This window comes from Hyaena hyaena, unplaced genomic scaffold (assembly GCF_003009895.1).
Source record: "Hyaena hyaena isolate Hyena2069 unplaced genomic scaffold, ASM300989v1 scaffold_311, whole genome shotgun sequence".
NCBI classification, from domain to species: domain Eukaryota; kingdom Metazoa; phylum Chordata; class Mammalia; order Carnivora; family Hyaenidae; genus Hyaena; species Hyaena hyaena.
Genome location: NW_024080944.1, coordinates 1,109,841 through 1,122,145, shown reverse-complemented (window position 1 = coordinate 1,122,145; position 12,305 = coordinate 1,109,841). Strand labels below are relative to the sequence as shown.

Here is a 12,305-nt window from a genome sequence, read left to right as displayed (position 1 = left end):
TGTTTTTAAGCTGGAAAGATGGTGGTGAAACTGGGTCCCTAGGAGTCAGGAGAGGAAGAGTCCTTGTCCACTCGCCACCTGGTCTAGCCACTACAGTGTGTAGAGAAGGGAGTGTCACAGTAAGTGACAATGCTGGGACTCAAACCCAGGCCCCCTGACTCCAAAACAGAGCCCGGCCTCAGTCCCGACCTCAGAGCGAGGGAAGAACACTGTCCCTGGTGGTAGGTTTAGCTCATCTGATGCTTTCTGTCTGTCCTCACCGAGGTTGTCTTAGCTTAAAAAATACGTATGAGGAGTGCCACCTCCTTCAGGAAGCCTTCCCTTCAGGCCCTATCTTCCCACACCCGCTTCGTGATCTTCCTCTCACTTTATCAGTCTGTAACATCTGTAAACATCTCCCCTGGAGGGACAGATCTGCCTGTGCTCTGGGTCCTCAGAGGTTGACAAGGTACGGGTTGGTGACCTGTAGTGCTGAGTGAATGTTGGGCCCTTATCCTGAACTGGCTCCTGACCTGCTCACAGCTCCAAGCCTGCCGCCAAGCCTGCCGCGGCTGCATACTCACTCACCCTCCAGCAATTTGCACTACTTCTTGACCATGACATGCATGTGCAGGGTCGCATCCAGTTCCACCTCCAGAGCCAGCCCTCCGACACCCCCACCCTGGCGTGGTCCAACCTGTTTCTCCACCATCGTGACTAGCTTTGTGTGGACCCAGGCCCCAGACACATTCGTTTTTCTGGGGCAGGCCTTTGTAAAATGACTCAGGTTTGGGCTCAAGTGGGAACAAGACAGAAGAGGCAAGGGGGCACCTGGGGGACTCAGTCAGATGAGCATCGGACTTCAGCTCAGGTCATGATCTCCTGGTTCCCGATGTTCGAGCCCCACATCCAGCTCTGTGCTCACAGCCCAGAGCCTGAGGCGTGATTCAGATTCTGTGTGTCTCTCTCTTTCTGCCCCTTCCCTGCTCACGTTCTGTCTCTGTCTCTCAATAATAAATAAACATTAGAAGAAAAAAAAAAGACAGAAGAGGCACGAAGAGCCTGGGGAGGGGTTTGCACTCCTGCCTTCTGAGGGCCTGGGAACCCACCAGCCAGGCTAGTGGAAGACACCCTCCCAAAGCTCCCCACGCAGCATTTAGTAAACAGTGGAAGGACTGAACAGCAAACTTTATTAGAAACGCTCCTCATTCATCAAATTCACATTAAAGTCGGGGAAGGCAGTGCCGGCTGGGGCTCTGGGATCCCACTGCCGTGACAATTTCCAGTTAGAAACGAGTCTGCGCAGAGAGCTCCGGAAGCGCACGGGAGATGCCCACTGGCGGCAGCGGGCGGCGGCGTCCGCAGCGGAGGACCGGGCTCGGAGCGCGCAGGGAAGCGGCTCCCCACGGCCACCCCTCCGGTCCCGGGCTACCCCTGCGGCCCCAAGCTGATAAATAAACAGCACATCACACACACGCTTGAAACAGAAACAAACTCGTATATGTCTCCTAAAGTGAAAAAATAATTCGCTCAAATAAAGCTTTGTGGCGCTAGGAACATCCGAATGGACGGTTGCCCAGAGACCCTCAGAGCCCCAGGGAGGCTCCCCAGCCTGTGACATCATCCACTCGGGTGTCACAGTGCCCCCAATTCCCCCATTAGCACCTTTGGACTAAGTACTGCCCTCACCACATTCCTCTTTTAAAATACCATGAAACATAAGATAATAATAATAAAGGCTACACTCTGACCCTGGGGTGAATTAGTCAGACTCAGCTTCCCTGAAGAGGGGTGCCTGGGGCAGCCAGCGAGCTGCGGGTCAGCGGTGGGGACAGAGGGCACGCCAAGGGGTGAGTAAACAATGTGCAAAGAGGTCAGCTGGAAGGGGTCTACACACTGCTCTGTCCACTGGCCAATTCTGCAACCGGGCAACCCTGGGTAACAGTCTTTCAAAGGGGCGCAAAGTACAGTGTCAGGGGTGGGGGCCCAGACGGGCACCGGCATCAAGCTGCTTTCCTCGTTCGTTATTCAGACGCAATTTCCTCCCGAGCTGGCCAGTCTTCCCCTGGCCCTGTCTGCACCCGGGCACACAACAGCAAGGCTCCCGCCCAAATGTTTATTCATTCTCTTCAATAAGGCTCTCTGATCAATGCCAGGGCCGCTGTGTCTTGGTGGTGGGCAGGATCTCTGCTGGGCGCAGGCCCCAGGCTCCTCGCGGCTCCCAAGGAGGTGCCCGACTTAGGAGAGCTGCCTCCAGGGCGGCAAATACTGTTGGCAAGAGACATTTCACTTTCGAAGTTGGCGACGCGTCCCGGTCCTTTCAAAGAACGGAGTGTCCTGGCGCTCTGGGGCGAGGAGGAGGACACCTTCCTGAATGTACTGTGTGACCGTGAGAGGACAGGCCCAGGCCGTGGTGTGTGTGGGTCCCCACTGCTGCTCCTCAGCCTCACTGGTATTGCAGATAGTTTTTGAGAGATTGAGGCAGGGGCAGGGCGCCGATGTCCCGTAGGCGTTGGCGGCCTAGGGCCAGGCGGATGGACCTCCGGCACAGGTCCATCAGAGGCAGGGGCTCGGCTGGAACGAGAGGGAAATGGATTAGTCTTGCCAGTGCCTTGCACACCTTCCCACCTCTGCCTACCATCTCCCCACCCACCACCAGCCCACCTGCTCCTCTGAGCTGGCCGCCAGGGCTCCTCCTCCAGGAAGCCTTCTTCGGTTATTTTAGCTGGAGGCTTAAAGAAGGGGTTTTCAAACTGTGGGAAGCAACGGCTTAGACTAAAGAGTCCTGAAATCGGGGTGCCTGGGTGGCTCATTTGGTTAAGTGTTGGACTTCAGATCAGGTCATGACCTTGTAGTTCAGGAGCTGGAACCCTGCCTGGGGCTCTGTGCTGACAGCTTGCAGCTTGGAGCTGCTTCAGATCCTGTGTCTCCCTCTCTCTCTGCCCCTCCCCCACTCACACTCTCTCTCAAAAATAAGCAAACATTTAAAAAAAAAAAGAGGAATGCCCAGGTGACTCAGTCAGTTAAGCATCTGACTTCCACTCAGGTTATGATCTTGCCATTGGTGAGCTGGGAGCCCCGCATCGGTCTCTGCGCCAACAGCTGGGAGCCTGAAGCCTGCTTCAGATTCTGGGTCTTCCTCTCTCCCTGCCCCTCCCCCACTCAAGAATAAACATTAAAAAAAAAAAAAAAAAGAATCCTGAAATCAATTCATTGGATGGTGACCAGCAATTTTAAAAAAAGAAAGAGAAGAAAGGGAAAATGGAGAACAATGACCATGGCAAGAGTAAGTATCATTCCATGACAGCTTTTTCTCTGATGTGCATGTTCAGTGTGTTTCAATGGAAAAAATACTTCTCTTGGCAGGTCATGATAAAAATGAAAGCCTCTGACCTAGGAAGGGATCTGAACAGGTGAGGCTTGGGAGGCTGTTTGAAATTCCTTTGAACCCTCAAACTTCTCCTGTAGCATCTTTTGATAATTAGCAGAGGGATGCATTTTCTTCTAAAATCCAGTTCTGGGGAAATTCATGAATTAAAATCCATAACCCACAGAACACCTGGACGTAGGACCAAGTTTAGTTTTATCGCACACATATTTATTAAGCTCTTATTCTCTTCCAGGCCCTCTGATTGGACCTAGTGTTACAGAGGTAACTAAACCAAGGCCAGAGGCAGCCCTGGAAGTGGAGGAGGGCTCGTGGTACAGAGTTTAAACAGGTGAATAATTATAATAGAGTGTAATGTATGCAATGACTCCTAAATGCACAAGGGACAGAAACTGGGCAGTTCCTATGGAAGAATTCATAATCTTCAAAGGGAGGATTACTGACGAGGTTTTGAAGGATGAATAGGAGTTGTATGTCATGTTAGTGAGGGGAGTATTCTAGGCTGAGAGAACAGGCAAAGGCACAGAGGCATAAAATAGGATAGGCTGGAAGGTTTGGAGGGAGAGGAATGGGTCTGCTGGGTCACGAATAAAGAGGATGGTGGTCACATGTTGTCTCATATGGCTTGTACAGGCCTAGTTTCCCCAAGCCTATGGTATCACACTGGAGGCCTGATGCTGCATCTTTTTTTTTTAAGATTTTTTTTTTTTTAAAGAGAGAGAGAGTTGGGAGGGGCAGAGAGAGAGAGAGAGAGAGAGAAAGAGAGAATCCCAAGCAGGCTTCGTGCTGTCAACACAGAGCCTGTTTTGGGGCTCAATCTTGCAAATGTAAGATAACCCCAGCTGAAATCAAGAGTCAGACACTTAATCGACTGAGCCATCCAGGCACCCCTTGAAGCTGCATCTGAATGCTTTATTGGTAACAGAACAAGTGATAGTTTAAAAACATTCTATAATGTGCTAAGATGCAATAAAACTATAAGTCATAAGTACAAGAGTCGTGATAGGAATAATATCATAATGGATGGGAAAGTGGTCAAGAGTGTGTTTTGGAGAATTTTCCTTTGCTAGAGCTGCAGAGTTAATACAGAGAGCCATGTAAACTGAAGGAGGACGTGGCCAGTGCACTGGAAGCCACATACCAGCGTGTCCCCAGCTCTCCTTCGCTCGGGGCAAGGCTGTGCGGAGGCATATCTGTATGCAGGATTGGTGGCTTTAAACATTCTCTCCTCTGTATCTTCTTCTGACCCTCATACAAACGCTCACAGTTGGCCAAGGAGGAATCACTTACCCTCAGTCACCATGCCTAGGCCCACACCTGACACCTCTCTTGAGGCATCCCCGTCTTTCCCATACCTACACCATTGTGTCTAGCTCTCCCTCACCCTGTCCCCCACCTGTTCGGATCCAAGCTTTACCATGCTCCCCAAGTCATGTCTCTGTGAACATCCCTTCCCAAACCCCGATCTTCTTATCTAATTATAGTTACTTTAATTTGTGGGTTTCCCTCTCTTGACCAACTCCCCCCCCAATTATCGTTACTTTAAATTATCTATTATTTATATATTTTTTATTTGAGTATAACTGACACTCAGTGTCATATTAGTTTCAGGTTAATCATAGTTACTCTTTACTGAAGACTTATTACGTGGTGAGGTGCTGTGCTGAGCTCAGCTCACAGGAATGTGTTATCAAACTTATATCCCAACAACATTTTGGGGTAGAAATTATTATTGTAAGTATTATTATTACCCCCATTTTATTTTTATTTATTTAAATTTTTTTTAGTTTATTTATTTTGAGAGATAAAGAGACAGCATTAGTAGGAAAGGGACACAGAGAGGGGAGAGACAGGGAATCCCAAGCAGGCTCTGCACTGTCAGCACAGAGCCCGATGCAGGGCTCAAATTCATGAAACCATGAGATCATGACCTGAGATGAAGCCAAGAGTCTGATGCTTGAGTGACTGAGCCACCCAGGTGCCCCATCCCCATTTTAAGGAGGAGGGAACTGAAACACAAAGAGGGTAAGCCACTTGCCCAAGGTCACATGGCCGGTAAGTGCCCAGGCCAGCAGCGGGGCCTCACTCATGGCATGGGCAGAGCATAGGTGGGTGCCATGCACAGGGGCTACGGACCAGAAGTGCACTCTTCCTCCGCTTAGACAAACGCGGCAAGACTTTCCAATTCCATTCCTTGTTACAAGCAGCCTGTGAGCTTCTTAAAGGACATGACCCTGACTCACCTGTCCTTGGACCTATGGCTGTCAGTCTGCGCACAGGGAGATAGCCCAGCAATTGTCTATTCAGCGAACGAATTGATGTTCTGCTTCGGGGCATGTCCTCTACAGATGTTTTAAGCTACTGGAATAAATGGCTCTTGGCATCATTTCTGCCTCAGCTCCCCACTCTCCTGTAAGTCCCAGGAGAACAGGGCAGTTTTAATTGAGGTGGGGATTTAATTGTGGTGGGGATTCAGTGAGCTGGAAAGTGTAGTGCACTAAGCACGATGACCAGCACAGAGTGGGTGTTGAACACATGCCACTGCTAGCTATCTCCTCCCCACCCGGGCCTTTGGTTGGTTGTCCTTTGTGAGAATAAGCTTGGGGCTGGTAACAGGTAGGCTCTAGCTGGGAGGCCGGCAGTTACTTCTCTGAGTGGGGGGAGATGGGCCGGCACTTTGCATCAGGAAAATTCTGAGCTGTTAATGTTTGATAATCATGTCAGAGCTTGAAAGCTTTCTTAAATATTTTAAAGCTCTAGGCACACATCAGGTCCTCAGTGCCCAAAACGCTAAGCCTTTTCAGCAAACCCAATGCCCTGTGTACCCTCTGCCTCGTTAGGGGCTGAGCAGAAGGAAAGAACTCTGTTTATCCATTCATTCCTCTGTGGTCTTTGAAATCAGTCCAGAGCCCAACTCCAAAGGAAGCGAGAAAGGGGGTGGGAGCTGGGGGGCCGGGGCATGTCTTTAGCTCTAAATGTGAAATATAAGTCATCTCTCCTAATTTCTGAGTGACCTTTGAACCGATGGCTGTGCGGCAATGCCAGAGTGCAAGCAAGGCTGTGCGGCAGCCGGCCGCTGTGGAACTTCCAAGGCTCCGGGGATGCCCAGTGTTGGCTGGGCCCACCCTCCGACTCTTCTTTTTCTGACTCCCCTTGGCTTTGGGACCCTTCTGGGAAGTGCCAAATGTGGAGGTTTAGCAATGATCAGCCAGGTGGGAAGAGAAACACAGAATCTTTCAGCATAGGAGCCATTTTCAGAAATGTTTTCCAACTAAGACAATGAAAGAGGAGTCCTTGTTCACAAAAGTGCATATGCAAATGGCCAATAAGTAGGTGAAAAAGTGCTCAACTTTAAATTAACACCATAATGTGACTCTGCTGCCTGCCTGCCAAAACAGGCCAAAAGGAAAATAAGACAATAGCAAGAGCTGACGAGGATGAGGAGGAACTGGAGCCCTCATAACGCGGAGAGCGTGCAAGCTGGCATAGCTGTTGTGGAACACTAAAGCTGAGCTTATGGCCTGCAGACTCACTTCCGGTGTGGGCCAGTATATCAAATGCAAGTACACGAATGCTCATAGACGCACTATTTGTTTTTAAAGTTTATGTAATTATTTTGAGAGAGAGACAGAGAGTGAGCAGGGGAGGGGCAGGGGGTGAGGGGGGGCGGGAGAATCCCAAGCAGGCTCTGCACTGTCAGCACAGAGCCTGATGCAGGGATCAAACCCACAAATTGTGAGATCGAAGTCAAGAGTCAGACGTTTAACCCACTGAGCCAACCAGGTGCCCCAGAAGCAGTATCTGTAACAGCACCAATCTGGAAACAATTCTACTGTCCACCAGCAGTGGAATGTAAGCATAAATTGTGTATCTTCACATAGCAGAACACTAACCAGCCATCAGAATGAGGACACACAATTACATGCAAAAACACGGATGAGTCACAAATGTAATTTTGAGTGAAAGAAAAATACATTTTGTGTGGTTTCACCTATAAAGTTTCCCAAACAGGACGATGACATTAGGGCAGTGGTGATACTGGGCAGGAGGTGATTAGGAGGGGCAGGAGGAGGGGCGCCTGGGGGGCTCCGTCGGTTGAGCATCCGACTTCGGCTCAGGTCATGATCTCATAATCTTGAGTTCGAGACCCAGTCGGACTCTGTGCAATCAGCTCAGGGCCTTAAGCCTGCTTTGGAATCTGTGTCTCCCTCTCTCTCTGCCCCTTCCCCACTCACATTCTGTCCCTCTCTCTCAAAAATAAATAAACATTTAAAAAAAAAAAAAAAAGGAGGAGCAGGAGGAAGCTGGGGGCCAGGAACTGTCCTGCTCTTTGACAAGTTCTGGCTGTACCAGTTTGTTCAGTTGATAGAAACCATCCAGCTTCGCCACCTGAGATTTGCATGCTTTCTGTGTATTTATGCATCAAAAATGCATTTAACGTCAAGAAAAATAAAAGATCACTGACTGAGTCAGGGGTGCCTCCCCTCTGTGGTTGGGGGGTGTGGACACAGCGCAAGCCAGACGTCTTCCCAGGGGCCTCAGCGGGGCCAAGTGGGGAGAGGAGGCTGGCTTGGAGCCCCTTCTCCCACTCCCACTGCCAGTGGGCCAGGCGGTTGGCGCACCTTCTGGGAACCACGGTTTTCTCATCTGTAAAGTGGGGAGAGAAACACCCCCCAGCCACGTGTTGTGATGACAGTATGCTATAGCAGGCTCCTTGCCTTAAAGACATTCTCTCTACAGTAGGTCTTATCTCAGCCATCAGCCCAAGAGGCACCTTTAAAATAGTAACAACTTACTTACTATGGTTCTAAACATGCTTCAGTACATCGTCCTAATTGACAACACTGCTCTACTCCTGATGAAGATTTATTGAAGCTGGGGCTGAATGTCTGGGTCCATGCTAAAAATATCACCAGGCAATCATTTCCAAGGTTCTGTGGTGACCTGAATTTTCCGTAATTCTCCACCAAGCCCCTGTACACCCCCAGGTAAGGCACAGAACTTCCCAGGGACTCTGTTTTGCTGTTGGTGAAGTGGGGAAGTTAGATCATCTGGCTTCAAGAGTCCATATCTGTGATGTATCAGTGAATGGTGGAGATTTCACGCAGGGATTGGTGGCTTAAGCAGCTTCCCTGGGCCCTTGATGTCCCCTCTGCCTGCGGTGGAAGATGCCAAGATGTGAGTCCTACCCTATATCCATCCCTACATTAATATTTTGAAAAAAAGATCAACATTTTAAGGTCAGGAGATGAAATTCTTTTGCAGCAGCTATAGACAATGGTCAGCAGATGGGGGAAGGTTTGAGTGACAGCCTTGAAATCGGAACTTAAGTAGACCTGAGTACCGTTTGTTTTCGGGAAAAGAAATGAGAAGACACGCATACGGGCAATCACATATACGCTCTATGTGCAGACACTGTGCTAATTGCTTATCCACAGACTATGGTTTTGGTGTTGGAAGACTCAGAGAATTGCCTGCATGTCTCTGGGCCTCCTCTCATGCTGCTCCCTCAGATGTTAGACCCTCCCTGCCTTCCAGAAGCCTGCCTGCTTTCTAGGACCCCAGCTAAGTGTCATCTTCTCCCCAATGGCTTGGCTCCTCTGCCTTCTCTGTCTACACCTGTCAAGTGTCACTCCTTTTAATTACGCTAATGGATAAATATGTCATTACCCACTCCCTTCTAAAATATATGGCATCCCTGTACCAACTGGCCCTGCCATTATCAACAGGGACCCCAGTTTATATCTAAGAAAGCATTTGGAATCTGGAGTTTTCTCTTAGCAAGCTTCACTGTTTCCCCAGCAAAAAGCATTGTGATGGCAGCTGGGACAGAAGCTGTGTTTTCTGATGAACTCTATGCCAACAAGCGTCGCTGGCACAGATGGTCCCCACAGTGCAGGTGTGGCCCACAGGTTTCCCTGGGATACGGAGTGAGGGAGAACCTTCATGCGCATAGGAGTGCAGCACAGCAGTACAGTCCTAAATAATGCATGGTCTTCCCCGGGCAACACTGCGGAGTGAGGACGTGGGAATCCTCCGAAGGGGCGAACCCAGAACAAAGTGTGCTAGAAAACACCACAGTTCAGAAAACTGAACTGTGTGGGGCTATGCTCAAGGGGACAGCCTGGACCACCCACTTATACCTCTCCCACCCACGTCTCCCGAAAGGGCAGAGGAGATGTGCACCTGTGTGCACCTATGTGTGTAAAGGGTCTGACAACAGTACTGGAAAGCACAAAAGGCAGTGGGCAGCCTAGACGTTTGGATAAATCCTGGGAAGACAGGGACAGGATGGTGGAAAAATCAGGCAGAGAACGGGCAGCTCTGTGTGCATGGGCAAGACTGGGTGTGGAGCAAACATCAGGTAATCCCTCCAAGAGCTCAGCATCTGGGAAAGCCTGGCCTTGCTCTCTGCATGAGATAGCCTGGGGGAAGCGCCTGTCATGGCCTGCCCAGCTCCCGGACCCAGTCCTCTCCAGGAAGGTGTGTCCAGCAGGAGAGTGGTCACCTGAAGGCTCCACAGCACTCCCAGCACAGGGGGACTGCACAGTCTTGGAGCAAAGAGCAGCTACAGGTCAGATCCTGAAAGAGCCTCTGCACATCCAGTCTGAATGTTATTCAGGGAGGTGCTCCTGCAGGATGAAAACGTACTCCGAGGGAAGAGTAAATGGAGCGGGGATGTAAAGGAAGGTGGAGTGATGGACGTGAAGAGCCAGTAGATTTTCTGCCTGTGGCCATCGCTTCTCTCAAGTGCCATCCTCCCCATACGGCCCTGTGCCTCCTCACCTCTGGTCCCAAACCTCAGCGAATCTTCCTCTGTGCTCTCTGGAACTGCAGCTTTATACACAGAAAATTGTGCCCCTGACTTCTTCTGGAGCTCCCCCCCCCTTTCTGTGCATGGGGCATTCTCTCCCAGGCTCCACAGCCCCTTGGCCTTCCCTGGGGGCCGTCTGTGCCCGCAGGCCCAGGAGGTGGGCAGGACTCCTTGCCACATCTGTAGCTCTGCACCTGCCATCCACTTGTGAGAAGTCCCAGCTCCTCCTCGCACCCCTTGGCTCTGATCCTTGCTGTTTTCATCTACTGACCTCTGGCCCCTTGTTTGTCAGGGCTCTGGCCTGGCCTCCCAGGTCCCATCTCTGTCCATATCTGCCGCCCGCCTCTGATGCAATCCTCCACAGGCACAACGCTCTCTTTGCTCAGGCTCCTGGTTCTGGGCTGCCTCGTGCTCAGGACACTCTCCTCCACCCAGCTGCCCACCCCTGGGTCATGCCATGGAGCCCAGCCACATCCCTAAATGCCCCTTTCAGCACCCCAGTCTCTGACCACTGGATAAACCACCCCCACTGTGGCCACAGGACCCTCTCCTTTTTTGCTCAACCCATCAGCATTCTTTTCCTTCACCTTCCTCCTCACCCAGCTGAATGATTCCCCATCCCCAGCGACAAAGGATATGGGGGCAGACTGGCAGCACGGGTAGCCAGTGAGTGGCCGGCGGCGCAGGGCTGGGGACTGAGAATGAACAGGGAGTGAGGCGCACCTCAAGCTCAGTTCATCTCTGTTCAGTTCCATCTCAGGGCCCCCTCACCCTGAGCCTGAAGCACAGCTGCGTGGAAAGTGGCCAAGCAGCTAGCAACCCTGGGCTCTGGCTGGCCTCAGCCACCAGCTGGCTGAGTGGCTTTGCCTTCCTCCTTAGGGTCTCAGCTTCTATCGGTGTGGCAAGTGGTTTGGCAAGAAGGCTCAGGGTCCCTTCCACGGCTGGCACTTGGCAGAACAGAAATCACATTTAATCCTGGCAGCGGAAGGACTCTAACTGAACCCAAACAAATTGGGCTTAAATGTACATGAAAAAGTGAAAGGCAAGGCCAGTGAAGCCTGTGAGATAAATGTTAGGTGAACCTCGGAGATCTAGGGTCGTGGCTCCCAAGTTGCTAGCACAGGCAAGGTGGGCTTCCTGGGGGAGGTGGTACTGAGCCAGACCCAGGAGGGGTGGGCTGGCCATAACCTGCTATATGATCAAAGGCAGGGGGCTGGCTGCTCAGAGGCTGCACTCAGATTTACCAAGCGAGGCCCGTTTTAGCCACAGGCTCACATTAGCTGTGCCGAAGGAATGGGTAATCTGGTGACCTGAATCCTTCATCTGAGGGCCTTCTATCCACGGATACTCTCTGCTCTCTTGGCCCAGATCTCAGCAGAGCAGGAGCTGCCTGCCCCCTCACTCTGCTATGCCCGGGGCCCTGCCAAAGCCTGTGGGTGGGTGTCAGCTGTTGCCCTCACCCTGCTGTGAGGAAGAATGAATGGCTCCAGGCAGGTGTTGGGGTGGGGCGTGGAGGAGAGGCTCAGGTCTCCCTGGAGATTTGTGGCCTCAGCCCCTGTTGAGCCTCCTCAGCCTCTAAGCAGTTGCAGGCTGAGAAGCCCCTGTGTGTTTAGGTTGGGGAGGACTGGGGAGATGGGAAGAAGATCCCATAACTTGTTCAGCCTCTTGAGAGCCTGGCAGGGGTGTGGGGAGCAGTACTGGAGAGAAACCCTAGCTCGGCTTCCATTCTTGTATAGGGTCAAGGTCAGTCTCTATTGACAGAAAACCTGAACTTTCCCTGAACAATGTAAGATATCTTCATTGACCCATTCTGCAGATGGGGAAATCAAAGCATGAGGACGTCACTGTTATAATCAAAGTCTTCTTAAGAAGGGTTTGGAGGGATACCAGAGTCCCAGTGTCATTTTGTGGACTTTGAGGATAAACTCTTGTCCCTCTGATGCAATGATGAATCACACATGCATGCACTCATCATACTTCTACTTCTAAACTTGCTTTGCAGGACCTGAGCAGGGAACCGGGCACACAGGGGCTCACGGGGCTACAGATGGGACAGGGAGACTGGATGAATGGTGGCAGCCCACATGGCTTTGTGTGGAGCAGGAGTTGCAGGGGGAGTTGTGA

At 51.2% G+C, this 12,305-nt stretch overlaps 1 protein-coding gene across 1 annotated transcript in view; it reads right to left on the bottom strand.

Annotated features, from left to right (window-relative positions):
• Positions 1-1,457: 1,457 nt before the first annotated feature.
• The window catches only part of SPSB4 (splA/ryanodine receptor domain and SOCS box containing 4), a 79,145-nt gene continuing 68,297 nt past the window's right edge, over positions 1,458-12,305 (bottom strand). Inside the window, exon 3 of the mRNA XM_039248571.1 lies at positions 1,458-2,553. Within this exon, the coding sequence (XP_039104502.1) occupies positions 2,426-2,553 (128 nt within the window). The 3' untranslated portion in view covers positions 1,458-2,425. The remainder of the gene's footprint in view (positions 2,554-12,305) is intronic.